This window comes from Carassius auratus, chromosome 16 (assembly GCF_003368295.1).
Source record: "Carassius auratus strain Wakin chromosome 16, ASM336829v1, whole genome shotgun sequence".
NCBI lineage: Eukaryota > Metazoa > Chordata > Actinopteri > Cypriniformes > Cyprinidae > Carassius > Carassius auratus.
In genome coordinates, this window is record NC_039258.1 from 14444227 (window position 1) to 14459835 (window position 15609).

Here is a 15609-nt window from a genome sequence, read left to right on the forward strand (position 1 = left end):
TAATATTTACTAATTTAATTTTTTTATTAAACAGGGTTTAGTTTGTTAAGGGACTTTTTTTTCTCTCAGAACCACTTTTAAAATCTGCAAAAAAGAGAGAAAGTCATACAGTTTTGGAATGACGTGGGCGAGTAAATGATGACGTCAAGCAAACTAGATGAACTAGAAAAGATTACAAATGGAAAGAAAGTGTGCACGAGTTATCGCATCATCAGTCCACACCCATTGGGCTTGACTCAGTGACTTTTGTTTTAAAAGTAAGTTTAGTAACCATGACCATGCCAAAATACTATAGAATTTATAAACTAGAATTATAATGACAGAATGAATCATCTGGGTTAATTACTAGGTCCAGACATCCTAAAAATAGTCTTTGTATTCTTTGTGAAAGTATCTATTGAATGTTGCATTAAGATCTGACAAAGACTATTTAGACAAATGACATTACCAGAAACGAGTACGTGCATTCAGGATAGTAGCACCTTTTTGTTTCCCAGCTTGATGCTGTCGCTCCTTTTCATAATTTACTATTATGTAAAAGCCATAGCTTGGACAGGGGCTAAAATGTATTTTGCTCTTGTATGAATATAATAAAAATAGATTTTTTTTTACAAGCCAAGTCACATTACAATAAATGTTTTTTTGTCAGAGGTATTTGTCTATGCTGAAGGCACATCTGTGTTCTTTGGCAATAATATATGGTTACATTCACATAATTACTAAGGCTTCCCTGCTTATTATGTTTTAGTCATACAAAAACAGTCCTTTTAAAGGCCACACACCCCCATGAAATGCTATAAAAAGGACTTTTTGAAGTATCCAGACTGATTATTTTGGGGTGTATACGGTGAAATCACCACTGCATAAGTCACAGAACAAGTCAAAGAACAAAGAGTGAACATCTTAACAAAATCAACACAGCAAAATATACATAACTGACATTTTTATTTCATTACATAAGTCATGAAAGAAAAATTAAACTGTATAATACTTAGTCCATCTTGGGTATATCCCTCCCGTCTTGGTATATCCCTTCTGAACATTTCTCACACTGAGATGCCACGCCACTAGAACATTTTCTCATCAACTTTAACCCTGGAGAAAAATACATGACAGAGATTAAGCAGTCTATTCTTCTGAAAAAACGACCGTGTAGACAGTGTACCTTTGTCACAGCGGAGCCCGTCAATCCAGTATTCCTTTGTAGAACAATCACTTCTGCTGCGTGGGTCTGCCGCAAAGTCTGCCATCTGTGGAAACGTGTAACAGCTCATGACAATTAAAAGGGTAACAGTTCATGACATTTAAAAGGGTAACAGTTCATGACAGTTGAATTTATGGCTCGGTATTGCGCAAGTGGGTGATGTAATCACTGGGTAACCCTCGAAATGTAGTTTAACCTCAGATCTGCCAAATAACTGCTGTGTGATTAAGAACACAATAATGATGTAAATTAAACATATCTGTAAAATGTGAAATAAGCTCACTAGTTTCCTATGACTCATCACTAATAGTAAAAAAAAGTTTCCTAATTTTTGACTGTAGAGGAAGTAACAGTTCATCAGTCTAGTTGCAAATTCTATTCCAAGAGATTCTGAGTACTGTTTTTTGTTCCAATAAGTAATATCTGTCTTATCCAAATTTAATTGGAGAAAATGATTGGTCATCCAATCTTTAAAGATTTTTAACAAACTCTGTTAGATTAGATAATTTAGAAGTTTCATGTTGATATATATAGTTGAATGTCATCAGCATAACAGTTGAAATGAATCCCTTATTTTCTAATGATATTACCAAAGTGCAACATGTATATTGAAAATAGCAGAGGGTCTAGGACAGATCCTTGTGGATCTGCCATCTTCTTGATTTGCTAATTTCTGAACTATGCTTTTTGATATAACAGCATGATGTCACTATTTATCGCATCATCAGTCTACACTCATTTGGGCTTGAATCAGTACCTTCATCTCAGGAATGTAGTTACTATGAACATGCCAAAATAGTGTATAATTACTAAAGCAGAATTATAAGAGAATGCATCAATTTATGCATTCTTTGTGAAAATATCTACTGAATGTCACAATAAGATCTGACAAATAATATTTAGATATGCATTACAAATGACATCAACAGACATGTAGTGGGTGTCCACTGAGGAAGCAGCCTTTTATTTCCCAACTTGATGCTGTTCCCCCTTTTCATAATTTGCCTTTATGTAAAAGTCTAACCATGGATGGGGCAAAAAATATATATATACAAATCACTATTTTACTGTTGCATAAATAGTATGCAAAAGTATTACAGGTTTGTTTTTTAATAGTTTTGGCACTATTTTCAAAAGCAAGTTGTACATTTCAAAACTCTTAGTATTCTGAACATCAGTACTCACAACTGATCATCATTTTTTCATTTGCAAAGGTACAAAACACTAAAAACACAAAAGTATCCCTTTCATAGCATAAAATGTTTCATATATGTAAACATGTTATTCATGGTAACTGCTTTTTGTAAGACTATTACTAAACTTTCATTTCCTTTTCTTCTCATGTAGTTTAATAGGTGTCTTTCAGATTGATTAGAGAAGCATCTGAAAGAGGAAGACAGAAAGCATCAAAGACAGCATTTACAGTATGTCATGTAAATGGAGAAGAGAGCAGGAAAGTACCATAAGTCAGAGTGAAGGAACGAAACTGTAGACTGAGTCATATGATACGGCGATACCATTTACTTTTACACGACAGCTCATGCCTGTATCATATCTTAATCATAACACCTTTTGATGACACACCGGAGTAGCATTAAACTGAAAGAAAGTGAATGTTGTGACATTTGCTCAAGTATGGTAGCCCATACTCAGAATTGGTGCTCTGCATTTAACCCATCCAAGTGCACACACACAGTAGTGACAAGTGAACACACCATGAACACACACTCGGAGCAGTGAAATGAAAATGTTTTAGATGTTTCATCTGTTATATATTATACTAATACACACATTGTTGGGTAAGGGTAAAAAACAACTAATAATTAATAATTTAAACAGTGTAATAGGATTTTTGTAAAAAATTATTCTTGAACTGACCAAAGTATTTTTAAAGGGAGAATGTTTAACATTACATTTAAAATTCATGTTAAATCCACTATTGTTTCATATAGAATTGTTTTGGTCTATACATTATTTAATGCAATTACTTATGGCTTATCTGTAGGAACTGATGAGGCTGATGGCAGACAGATGTTGGAGTGTGCACAGGTGGTAGTCAGAGATATATAAAACACCTTATATTCTCAACCCTGTAACTGACAAAATAGGATTGGTTTAAATAAGATTTACATCTAGTCCATATCCTAGAAGTCCCTGCCAGACCTGTCTTGTTCCTAGAGCAGCAGTGAGCGCCGACCCCGAGCCTGCAGCAGTGAGCGCCAACCCCGAGCCAGCAGCAGTGAGATCGGTTCCAGAGCCAGTTTCTGTCCACGCTGATGCGGGCTCCAGAGATGTTGTTAAGTGTCCAGAGGTCACTCCTGTCATGTCCACAGATGTTGTCATGTGTCCAGAAGATGTTGTCGAGTGTCCAGAGACCACTCCCCACCCTACACAACCCAGACCTGCCCGGACCCCTCGTCGTCAGCCTTCATCCCGTCCACCTAAGACTCCTGACCCACCCACCCACCCTGGACCCCCCCCCCATTAACTTTGTTGTCCTGCCTCCTCCCCTTCCTTGTTTTTTATCTGATTTGCCACCCTAACCCTGTCATAGTGTATTCATGTTTACCTTTATTGTTATTTGTCATGCCTTGTTGGTTTGTGTCTCTGTCAGTCATGTCCCGCGTTTGATGTCCCCTTGAGGAGCGTCTGGAAGCCGCTCCTTAAGGGAGGGGTTCTGTCATGATTCTTCCCTCGTGTCCTTGATTTTCCTTTAGTCTTGAGGCAGGATCATGACAGGCCCGTGTTTTGTGTACAATTACATGGCATTGTCTTTGGGCCATGTGCTTGTGTTGTCTCGTTTCCTTGCCTTGCCCCCCTTGTTATCATAGTTTTGTCATTTATTGCTTTACCTGTGTCACCTGTTATGTCATGATTAGTCTCCCTATTTCTATCCCCTTGTGTTCACTGTCTTACCCCTCTTGGGTTTTGTTTTCCCCTTTTTGTCTTCAATAAACCCTGTTTGTTGTGCATCTTGTCTGCGCTTGAGTTCATCCCAACCCTCCACGTGACAAAGTATGAACATGTACAGCACTCAATACTTAATTGGGGCTCCTTTTGCCTGAATTACTGCAGCAATGCAGCGTGTCATGGAGTCGATCAGTCTGTGGCACTGCTCAGGTGTTATGAGAGCCCAGGTTGCTCTGATAGTGGCCTTCAGCTCTTCTGCATTCTTGGGTCTGGCATATCACATCTTCCTCTTCACAATACCCCACAGAATTTATGTTGGGTTAAGGTCAGGTGTGTTTGCTGGCCAATTAAGAACAGGGATACCATGGTCCTTAAACCAGGTAAAGGTAGCTTTGGCACTGTGTGCAGGTGCCAAGTCCTTCTGGAAAATTAAATCTGCACCTCTATAAAGTTGGTCAGCAGCAGGAAGCATGAAACGCTATAAATCTTCCTGGTATACGGCTGTGTTGACCTTGGACCTCAGAAAACACAGTGGACCAACACCAGCAGATGACATGGCACCACAAACCATCACTGACTTTGGAAATTTTACACTGGACCTCAAGCAACGTGGATTGTGTGCATCTCCTCTCTTCCTCCAGACTCTGGGACCCTGATATCCAAAAGACATGCAAAATTTACTTTCATCAGAGAACATAACTTTAGACCACTCAGCAGCAGTCCAGTCCTTTTTGAAGCAAGACGCTTCTGATGCTGTCTGTTGTTCAAGAGTGGCTTGACACAAGGAATGCGAAGCTGAAACCCGTGCCTTGCATACGTCTGTGCGTATTGGTTCTTGAAGCACTGACTCCAGCTGCAGTCCACTCTTTGTGAATCTCCCCCACATTTTTGAATGGGTTTTGTTTCACAATCCTCTCCAGGGTGCAGTTATCCCTATTGCTTGCCTTGTACACTTTTTTTTCTACCAGATATTTTCCTTCCCTTCACCTCTCTATTAATGTGCTTGGACACAGATCTCCTGTGAACAGCCAGCCTCTTTTGCAATTACCTTTTGTGTCTTGCCCTCCTAATTTTCTATTTTAATTTTATATGATGAGGTTGGGGTTGAGTTCAGACTGAGTGACATATAGTCTGTTTTTTAGAAAATATTTTGCATATTTTTAGTAAAATGTTTTTTCACAAGAAACACAAATACTTACATTGTTACCAAAAATGGGTACATTTTAAGTAGATACAAGAAAAAAATGCTTGGTGTAAGATATAAATAAAACATAATTTTATGATTATATATATATATATATATATATATATATATATATATATATATATATATATATATATATATATATATATGCAAGTGCAATATTTGTATTAGTCAAAATGGGCATACCAAAGTATTGTGAAAAGTTCACAATTCATTTTGTTGAACGCTACTTTAAAATTGCATGAACTGCAAATATTAATACTGTACATTGACTCTCAAGGCTTTTATTTTGAAGGTGGCATAATAGTGTCTATCTTCACGTTGTTTTTAGCTCTGCTACTGAGGGTGATTTAATTGTTATTGTTAGCAGGCTGATTCTTCAGCAAACACAGCGAAAGTGCATTGAGACACGCATCAAATACGTGACAGAAAAGCACCTTCACACGCGAACAACGGTTTGTACGTTACGTGTTTAGTGTCATCACGTGTTAGAAATACAGCGTGTATTTGGGATGGCTCTGTATGAAACGGTTTAAATGTGTTTAATTACACTGAGATGACTGGCTAACTGTTAGCTATTCGGCTCAGTGCAGTTAAACAAACGGTGTATAATCCCTTCACCACTACACTAACCGTGAATAAGATCAGTATTTTTTGATATCAAGAAGAGTGCAGCTCATGTTATAACCTGTCTAGTTGTTTTGGTTGTGGCTGGCTGGGTGTCTGGGTGATTGAAAGATAGTGACAGTTTGCCTGTTTAACTTTGTAACGTTACTCGTAAAACTGGTAAAATGCTAGTCATCTGGCATGTTTTATGTACCTTTTGTGATATGTTGCCGCATGCGTGTCTGCAGAGAAATAAAGCAGATGTTGTGAGTATTTTGGGGTGACAGTCGCTCTTCTGTGTCTGAACCGGTGGAAATATGAATGATGCGGATGCAGCCTCAAGAAAGCGCGCGAGCTCGCGAGAGCTCCAGAGTAAGTGTGCACGCGCTATAATAACACAGTCATAAATGCACTTTGGAGCTGATGACGTAACACCTGTGAATTTCCCTGAAAAAAATAATGTCCATCCTACGTGTCTTTAATCATCTTTCTTCAGCTCCCAAGAACGAGGATGCCTATGAAATCCCCATTCCCTTTGAAGACAACAACTTTGATCAGCAGGGAGGCTTCTACAACCAGAATGACCACAACTTTGACGGTCAGTTCAGATTATCATAATTATTACTTTGTATTGTTCGAGTGTCTTAGCGAATGTTAAAGGTTTAGTTTACCCACAAATGAAAATTCTGTCATTTACTCTCATTCAAACATCAACAACTTTTCGTTTCACACAAAGAAGGATGCCTCAATAACCAACGTTACATTATTAGGCTTAGCTTCCACACTAACTAAAATTCAATACAGCTTTATAATCATAGCAAGAAAATACAGGTGCATCTCAGTAAATTAGAATGTCGTGTTCATTTATTTCAGTAATTCATCTCAAATTGTGAAACTCGTGTATTAAATTCAGTGCACACAGACTGAATTAGTTAAAGTCTTTGGTTTTGTTAATTGTGATGATTTTTGCTGAAAAACCATTTCACCTACTATCACTATCAAACAAATTAGCATACTCCATAAGACCAATAAAAAACATTTTTAGTGAATTGTTGGCCTTCTGGAAAGTATGTTTATTAACTGTATATGTACTCAATACTTGGTAGGGGCTCTTTTTGCTTTAATTACTGCCTCAATTCATCGTGGCATGGAGGTGATCAGTTTGTGGCACTGCTGAGGTGGTATGGAAGCCCAGATTTCTTTGACAGTGGCCTTCAGCTCATCTGCATTGTTTGGTCTCTTGTTTCTCATTTTGCTCTTGATAATAGCCCATATATTCTCTCTGGGGTTGAGGTCTGTTGAGTTTGCTGGTCAGTCAAGCACTCCAACACCATGGTTCTTTAACCAACTTTTGGCAGTGTGGGCAGGTGCCAAATCCTGAATAAAATCAGCATCTTCAAAAAGCTGGTCAGCAGAAGGAAGCATGAAGTGCTCCAAGATTTCTTGGTAAATGGGTGCAGTGACTATGGTTTTCAAAAAACACAATGGACCAACACCAGCAGATGACATTGCACCCCAAATCAACACGGACTGTGGAAACTTAACACTGGACTTCAAGCAACTTATAACTATGAGCTTCTCATCCTTCCTCCAGAAACTAGGACCTTGGTTTCCAAATTAAATACAAATCTTGCTCTCATCTGAAAAGAGGACTTTGGACCACTGGGCAACAGTCCATTACTTCTCCTTAGCCCAGGAAAGATGCCTCTGACATTGTATGTGGTTCAGGAGTGGCTTAACAAGAGGAATACGACAACTGTAGCCAAATACCTTGACATGTCTGTATGCCTTTACCCTAGCCACAGTCCATTCCTTGTGAAGTTCACTCAAACTCATGAATCAATTTAGCTTGACAATCCTCATAAGGCTGCGGTTCTTTCGGTTGGTCGTGCATCTTTTTTTTCCACTCAACTTTCTGTTAACATGCTTGGATACAGCACTCTGTGAACAGCCAGCTTCTTTGGTAATGAAAGTTTGTGGCTCTTTGTGAAGTGTGTTAATGATTGTCTTCTGGACAACTGTCAGATCAGCAGTCTTCCCCATGATTGTTAAGCCTAGTGAACTAATTTGAGAGACAATTTTGAAAGCTCAGGAAACCTTTGCAGGTGTTTTGATATAATTAGCTGATTGACATGTAATCATACTCTAATTTGTTGAGATGAATTGGTGGGTTTTGGTTAAATGTGGGCTAAAATCATCACAATTAAAAGAACCAAAAACTTAAACTACTTCAATATGTGTACTTTGAATTTATTTAATACACAAGCTTCACAATTTGATTTGAATTACTGAAATTAACTTTTCCACGACATTTTAATTTATTGACAAGCACCTGTAGATTATTAGCTATGATGTTTCTGAAATAAAATATTTATGACCGTAAAAACAGTTAATTAAAAATATACACATATAATATTAAAGCATATACATAAACCTAAATAGGAAATAAATGGTTATGGAATAAGCGTGTGTGCTATTCTGTGTCCTAAAAACTAAAATTGGTGTCTCATATTTTACAGTCAATGCAATTTATGAAAGGCCATTAAATCTGTGTGTTCAAATTAAAGTAAAATGTAACTCCCTTGTTATCCTTTAACATTTTCATAGGTAACTTTAATTTAACTACAATTTTTTTTTTATTCAGTAACTGTAACCATAATTTAGTTACATGTAACTAGTTACTCCCCATCACTGCTTATAGTACCATCATTCATTATGTTACGTAGTTCTAAATAGGGAGTGACTGCCGTATATGTACTTTTATTATTAATTAGGGTAATTTATGTTGGGCATCGGATACGCTAAGGTTTACATTTTCTGTTTTATAGTTATATTAGTTGGGTTGGGGTTAAGTTATCAGGGTTGTTTCTCCTTTTTGATTATTTCTTTGTTTTCGCTTCTCTCAGTTTCCTACTTTTTCCCCATAGTTTCTTAAATAAATTTCTTTAAGGACTGCTAATCTTTACTTCTCAAAATAAATGGACTTCGCCTTGAACATCATTGTCTGTTGTCGGATCTCCTTATTTCATGGTTTGCCCCATTGCCAGCTGTGTCTCATTTAAATGTTTCGAAACATCCCCCAAAAATATCAAGCACGTAATCTTTATTTTTGAAGTTGTATGTGTTTGAAAGGACACTATAGCAAGTAAATAAAGACAGGATACATTATAATTTTTGGTTGAACTATGTATAGGTCACCATGTGGTTATATTCGCTTGTGTTGTGATTCAGGAAGTGATCCGCCAGCACAGAACAGCTCGTACCTGTTAATCAATAACCTGCGCACACAACTACAGATCTCACTGGAGAAGAATTCATGGCTGCAGAAACGCATCGAGGACCTGGAGGAGGAGAGGGACTTCCTGCGCTGCCAGCTCGATCGGTTCATCTTCTCGACCAAGAGTCAGGAAAGCAATGGTGAGACGAGGAAAGAACCAGAGGGAGAGAATAGATAGAGAGTGAGCGAACACAGTACTGATAGAGGATACTTAGTGCCACAAGAAAAAGTTAATGCAGTCAAAGGTCATTTGAGAAACAGTGGAATGTTTGGGAGAACTGTCATGTTGCACTTTAGTTTGTGCCTTTTTCCATAAACACTCTTCAGTTTACATAGTTTCATTTGTCATGCATACATGCTTTGTGTAGTGAAAGACAGGGAGTTGGATTTATAAAGTAAAATCAGTACTGAATAAATCTTATGTGTGCGAATTATGTAAACAATCTACAGTCCAGCTACACTACTATGTATGCATATTAAGTATATTATGGGCTTTGCTTTTACTATCCACAGAAAGAAAGGGTAATAAACAGTTTTATATGAAAAATTTTACATTCTCTTATGATCATGGCTGCAGTAAATCATCATATGATGCAGAAGTCAGGCTGCGTATTAATATAGATTTCCAGGAGTGACAGGAAAACTGAATTTCTGTTTTCCCTGCAGGTAATGATTCCAGGAGTTTTTCTTGGAGAAGGACACGAGAAAATGATCGTGGTAAAAACCTTTTTGACTTTCGAAAAATTAGACTCATTGAATATTATTAATACTATTATTCTTTTTATAAATATTTTTCATAATTTTTATTTTATATTTCCAGCTTTCATTTTGGTAAAATTTTTAGTCTTTTTTTTTTATTATTGTTCTTCCTTTTTATTAGTTTTTTTATGTTTATTTTTTTTTTTTGTGCTGTTCAGTTTTAGTTCATATTAGCTGATTTATTTCCAGTTAGTATTTTTAGTATTTTAAAGAGGTCACAGGCCCCCCGCCAGTGCTCTGTGCCATTCTTCCCTGAAGTTCACCACTAGCTGACCAAGTCGTGGCCTGCTTACGCACTACGCAGCTCTCACTTCAGTTGATGTCTCTCAGGAGTAGGACTATGAGCAAATGCCGCCCCTAGACAAGGCCGTGGCTGCTCACCTGTGTCATGCTTACCTGAACCTCTCCCTCATGAGATGGAAGTTAACGTTGAAACAGATCCTCGCGCAGATTTGCCCACGGGGACTGGTTCTTTTCCCACGATCTGAAAGATGCTTACTTTCACATCCAGATAGCCCCCCCATCACATACAATTCTCGAGATTTGCGTTCAAGGGCGTGGCTTACCAATATACAGTCCTTCCCTTCAGGCTGTCTCTAGCTCCTCGCACTTTTAAAATGTGCATGAACGCGGTGCTTTCCCCTCTGAGACAGATGGGAATCCGGGTTATTAATTATCTAGACGACTGGCCCAGTCGCAAACCGAGCAAGACCATCACAGATCCGGTCTCCTCAGACACTTGTAGTGTTCAGGCTTCAGGGTCAATTTTGCCAAGAGCTCACTCCTCCCCAGCCAATGTATCACATTCCTGGGTGCAGTCTTCGAGTGCGCCCTGGCAATTCAGCAGCTCGCAGCTTCCGCCAGGTATAAAGCCTGTTTCCCTCTGAAGTTTTTCCAGAAGATGCTAGGGCTGATGGCTTCCACCACCCCAGTTTTGCAGCTCGGCCTTCTACGGATGCGGCCTCTGCAAAATTGGCTGAAACTCCGGGTCCCACCTCATGTTGGCGGCATGGCTTCTTCGCATCACGGTCAATCAGGCCTTATAATAAAATATCATTGTACAGAACATTAATAAATCCTAACTAAAATATTTGAAGACGTTTCTTTTCGCTTGTGGTCAAAGCCTTTGTTGTGTTATCTTAACATGGTAAGGGTGAGAATCCTTGATGCAACATAGAGATTGCAGGGGCCAGATGCACAAACTTCGATTGGTTAATTCTAAATCATAATAAGTCTGACCAACCAGCAGTAGGGCTGCATGATAAACGTTCACTGACAAGCTCTATATGAAATATGGTCATGGTTTTGAGCAGCTTTTCAGTGAACAACGGCTCTGTGTAGTAAATGCTGCTCCTTGTCAAAGCGCGCAGGTGATGGAGATTTACCACTGATTACAAAACCGGCTTCACTGACAAGTTGCGCATAAAATATTGCATGCGATTTATCGTGCAGACCTAGCTAGCAGTTAGCTGAGGGTAATGAATCTCATTTTTCATATTCAAGTTAGACAAGTCTTTAATCCGTAGCTGGTTTTCCATCACCATGTTTTTTTGCACATTTTGAAGTATCGCATTAGAATCAAGTGATGAAAACGCTGAATTTTTTAAATAAAAATGCCTTAATTAGCAAATGAATTTATGCTCACTTGAGGTGTTTTTTTTTTTTACTTGTGCAAAAAAGGGTTAATGGAAGGATAGAAATGCATTTTGTGAATAAATTCCTCCAAGCACATAAAAAAATGTCATGTGACTAAGTGCTATGGGACGGTAAATCCAGACTAACCAGCGGGCCAATCTTGTTCCACAGCATCTGAAATGTTATATGGTCATTCGGAAATGCCCGAGCAAAGTCTATGAAAGTATTTCTGTATAATTGCCTCCCAGAACTGTTAAACGACTGCATTCCTTACAGCAGCATCCACCTCCGAAAGCAATGACAGCATTCGTTGTGTTTCGTCTAAGCCTATTATGCAACTGGCCACAGAATTAACTTTAATCATTAACGTTGCAGATCAACAAGTGGAGAACCAGCGTTCGTCCAACCGTCAATCATTCCAGCAGAGGCCAACCCAACAGACCTCAACCAATCCCAAGGCCCTGAGCTCTGTTCCTGGTCCAGTCAGTGCTCAGATAAATTCCTTGTATGGATCTCCGCACCCTCAGCCTCTTCTGCAGGGCCACGGTGGCGGCAGCACCAGCAGCGGCAAGAACAGGTCCCTCAATGAACTGCAAGGTGGGTCTAAAATGTTTTTTAACCTGTATTTGCACTATATTGCCATTTTGGTTTAAATGTTTACTGTATGTCTACAATAAGCATTTTTACAGCTTAGTTAAGAAGCTAACTTAAAAAAACCCTGAAGGCACTATATATTTACCATATTTCCATGTATGTTTTCATGAGCTTAATATTTTTCTAAAATATGATTAAAATGTTTTTTGGTATGTTATCCTTAATGTTTTTTAGAAGCAGTGATATATTTTTGCATGATTCTTTGATGAATCAAATTCAAAAGAACAGCATTTCATAGAAATCTTTTGTTTTATTTTTTTCCTTTTTTTATGCTTCCACAGAATCCCTCACTCTTCTGGGAGACGAAGAAGAGGATGACTACCTCGAGGATAGCTACCTAGAGGAAGAGGAAATGATGTCTCGAGAAGATGTGATCACAGAGAACATGTCGCTCGGGAACATTGGCACAGCTGGAAGACCCACCGGCAGTCATCCAGCTCTGAAGAGAAGAAGGGTTTTCAGAATCGCCAGAGGGAGAGAAAGACAGAGAGGTGAGGAAGACGAACAACTGCCTTTCTTCTGTTTCTGATCTCTTCAGTTCATCTTTCTCTCCTTCTTGCTGTTGTGCTAGTGAAAGACGCAGCGGGTGTGCTGTTCCGCTACAAAAAGATCCTGGTAACATACCAGAGGTTTAAGAACATGTCCAAGGCCTTCCAGATCCACGGTGTAGATCGTAATACGGTGGCCTCTACCACACCCATCGCTGAGCTTCTGCTGGTGGCTCCAGAGAAGGTGGCTGAGGTGGGCGAGTTTGACCCGTCTAAGGAAAAGCTTCTAGACTACGCCCGGCGGTGTTATATCGCCCTCGACCCACAGACACTCAGCAAAGTGCAAGCCCTGAAGAAGAACAACCTCCTCCTTCCCATCTCATACAGGTATTAATACATACATACATACATACATACATACATATATACATACATACAGATGCTTAGCAATTATAGTGTTCCTGTTCAATTTCTTTACTCTTTGTCACTCTTCCAGGACATAGTCATTTTACACAATTTATAAAATAGTTAGTTATAATGAATTGTTTATATGTACTGTTTTTTATTTATATGTTTATGGACTATATTGGAAATATAGTTTAAAGGAGTCATATTATGTTTTTTTTTAAGGATCACTTTTTTGTGTTTTTGGTGTAACAGAATATATTGACTTAGGCCCCGTCCACACGGAGACGCGTTTCTGTGAATATGCACAAATTTTTTATCGGCTAGATGTTTCGTCCACACGGATCCGGCGTTTTCGTAAGGTGAAACCGCTATTTTTTGAAACCGGGTGCCAGAGTGGATAAATTTGAAAACGCCGTCTTTGCGTTTTCGTCTGGACGGCTAATCCGTATATTTTCTGAAACGATGACGTCATCAGCCCACGTCTCCCCCCTAGTCAGACACCTCTACGTCACGTAACCGCAACAAAAACATGAACAAAAACTGAACGATTGTCTTTTTATTAACTAACATTAACACAGATTAATATTGTTCCATGTTCGTTTGTGTACCACGTGCAAGGTTTATGAGCATAGTCCAAGTCTTCTTCTCTGTTTTAAGTATATCTCTGTGGCAGAATTACAGCGCCACATACTGGTCTGGCATGTATACTAAATCATTTTGCGGTTTCGTGTGGACGCGGATATTTCTTGAGACGAGGGAAAAAAAGATCGGATTGGGGTAAGCTCCGTCTCCGTGTGGACGGGGCCTTATTCTCTTTGGATTTGAGACTTTGCAACTTTACTTTTCTTCTTTATGCACCAAAAGCTTGTAACACTCCATAGAGAAAGGAAACATTGAAATCGCATTGTATGACCCCTTTAATCAATATATTCTTAATAAATAAGCTCTCTAATAATAAATACTATATTTTAAGGATGCACAGATATTAAAATGTGTGCCAATAGCGATAAAAAACAGGTGGTTTTAAAATGTACAAATCAGCTTTAAATTTACAATTCAAAATCATAAATATCCATTATGAACTGAGATATAGCTTCATGAAAGAGCTTTATTTTTATCAGTGTGTTTTAAATGACTTGTGTAGATCATAATAGCATTCTTACATAATCTGTTGCGTTTGATTCAGTGTGGAAATTTAGATAAAACACATTCTTACATAAGGCACAAAATCTTGTATCGACAAACACTTAAGAAACTGACTGTCAGTTTTTTTTTTTTTATGCTTCTCCAGGTTGAAAGGAACGGATAATCGATAATAGGAAGATTTAGCAGGGTGATTCTTATCCTGCTACTATACAGTGGAACCCTTCACTGTATTTTAATGTACCATAGGACACACATCTCCCATCTCAACATTCACATTGTTCTGTTCAGATCCGCTGTACTCTGATCCAAGTGTATTATCACTCACTCATGAAACTGGACGCTCAAAGCTGCGGGTGGGTTGCACACTTTTGTGTTCAGGTTTGATATTTTAAAACAGAAGTTAGTTCTCAAACCCATTTTACACCATTCTTTCATAACAGAGTTTTTAGTATCCCCCAATTGTTGCTATGGTTAAAGCTCAAGAATTTCCCCTTTAGTTATGATATTTTCTGCTGGGTCATTAGATCCTTTCCGTTGTCCCAAGCGTGTGTCCTGGTTCTCCGTATCTCATAGCACTTACTTGACAGACTGAAAGACTTTTGAAATGTAGGTTCTTCTAAAAAGTGGTGCATGCATAGACCCATGCACTCCTCCTATTTTAACACTGTGCTACTCTACGCAAGCGGCACCTTTACGTTCTCATTTGAACCTCTTTGGATGTGATTTGTGGCGTGTTCGTGCATGTGTCTCCCTTAATAATGGCCTGTCTCCTATTAGATGACACTGACTGTTCAGCATGTGCAAAGTTTATATAGTGATATAATACATGTTAAAACAGTTGGTAATAGTACTAGTCTAGTACAGCATAGTGCAGATGTTAATGTTGTGTGAGGGAGTGAGTGCAGAGATGTTCCTGTTCTACCTGGTGCTGAAGTACTCATGAGTGTGTGTATGTGTCTTTGTTTTTGTTTGTCAAATTCACTTTGTGTGTGTGGGTGCATGTTGGGTGTTTGTTAATGTGCAGCGAGATTAGACTGTTCATGGCTCCTTTAAGCACATTTTGAATCCTCCAAGTGGTTAATAAAAAAACAGCAGGTTTCTCTTTACATCGCAATCTTCTTCCTCACCATCAGATCATGTTTGTGGGAACACTACGAAAAGTTTCAGTTTGTTAACAGTTAATACATTAGATGTCATAAACTAAAATGAACAGCATTACTATTGTTCAGTATTGATTTACTCTTTTATACCCTAGTGAAAAATAAATTTACTTAAATGTATCTAAATACATTTATTTAATGCTAAGTATACTAAATAT

General features: G+C 38.4%; 1 protein-coding gene and 1 long non-coding RNA gene across 2 annotated transcripts; one reads left to right on the forward strand and one right to left on the reverse strand.

Annotated features, from left to right (window-relative positions):
* Positions 1-39: 39 nt before the first annotated feature.
* On the reverse strand, positions 40-6241 carry LOC113116227 (uncharacterized). Its single transcript, XR_003293998.1, has 3 exons — positions 6139-6241; positions 1166-1250; positions 40-1095 (listed from the first exon to the last, which is right to left on the reverse strand). It is a non-coding gene; the product is annotated as an uncharacterized LOC113116227 (long non-coding RNA).
* Positions 6174-15397, forward strand: LOC113116226 (coiled-coil domain-containing protein 106-like). Its single transcript, XM_026284245.1, has 8 exons — positions 6174-6296; positions 6421-6522; positions 9156-9341; positions 9868-9918; positions 11971-12192; positions 12531-12740; positions 12821-13124; positions 14437-15397. The coding sequence occupies exons 1-8, from the start codon at positions 6242-6244 to the stop codon at positions 14459-14461; spliced, it is 1155 nt and encodes a 384-aa protein (XP_026140030.1). The 5' UTR covers positions 6174-6241; the 3' UTR covers positions 14462-15397.
* Positions 15398-15609: the final 212 nt, after the last annotated feature.

Bases quoted from the DNA above. Each gene is read 5' to 3' on its own strand.
- LOC113116226 (XM_026284245.1), top strand. From the start codon at position 6,242: ATGAATGATGCGGATGCAGCCTCAAGAAAGCGCGCGAGCTCGCGAGAG. The intron at 9,342-9,867 runs GTGAGACGAGGA...TTTTCCCTGCAG, and splicing joins CAAGAGTCAGGAAAGCAATG to GTAATGATTCCAGGAGTTTT. The intron at 12,193-12,530 runs GTGGGTCTAAAA...ATGCTTCCACAG, and splicing joins GTCCCTCAATGAACTGCAAG to AATCCCTCACTCTTCTGGGA.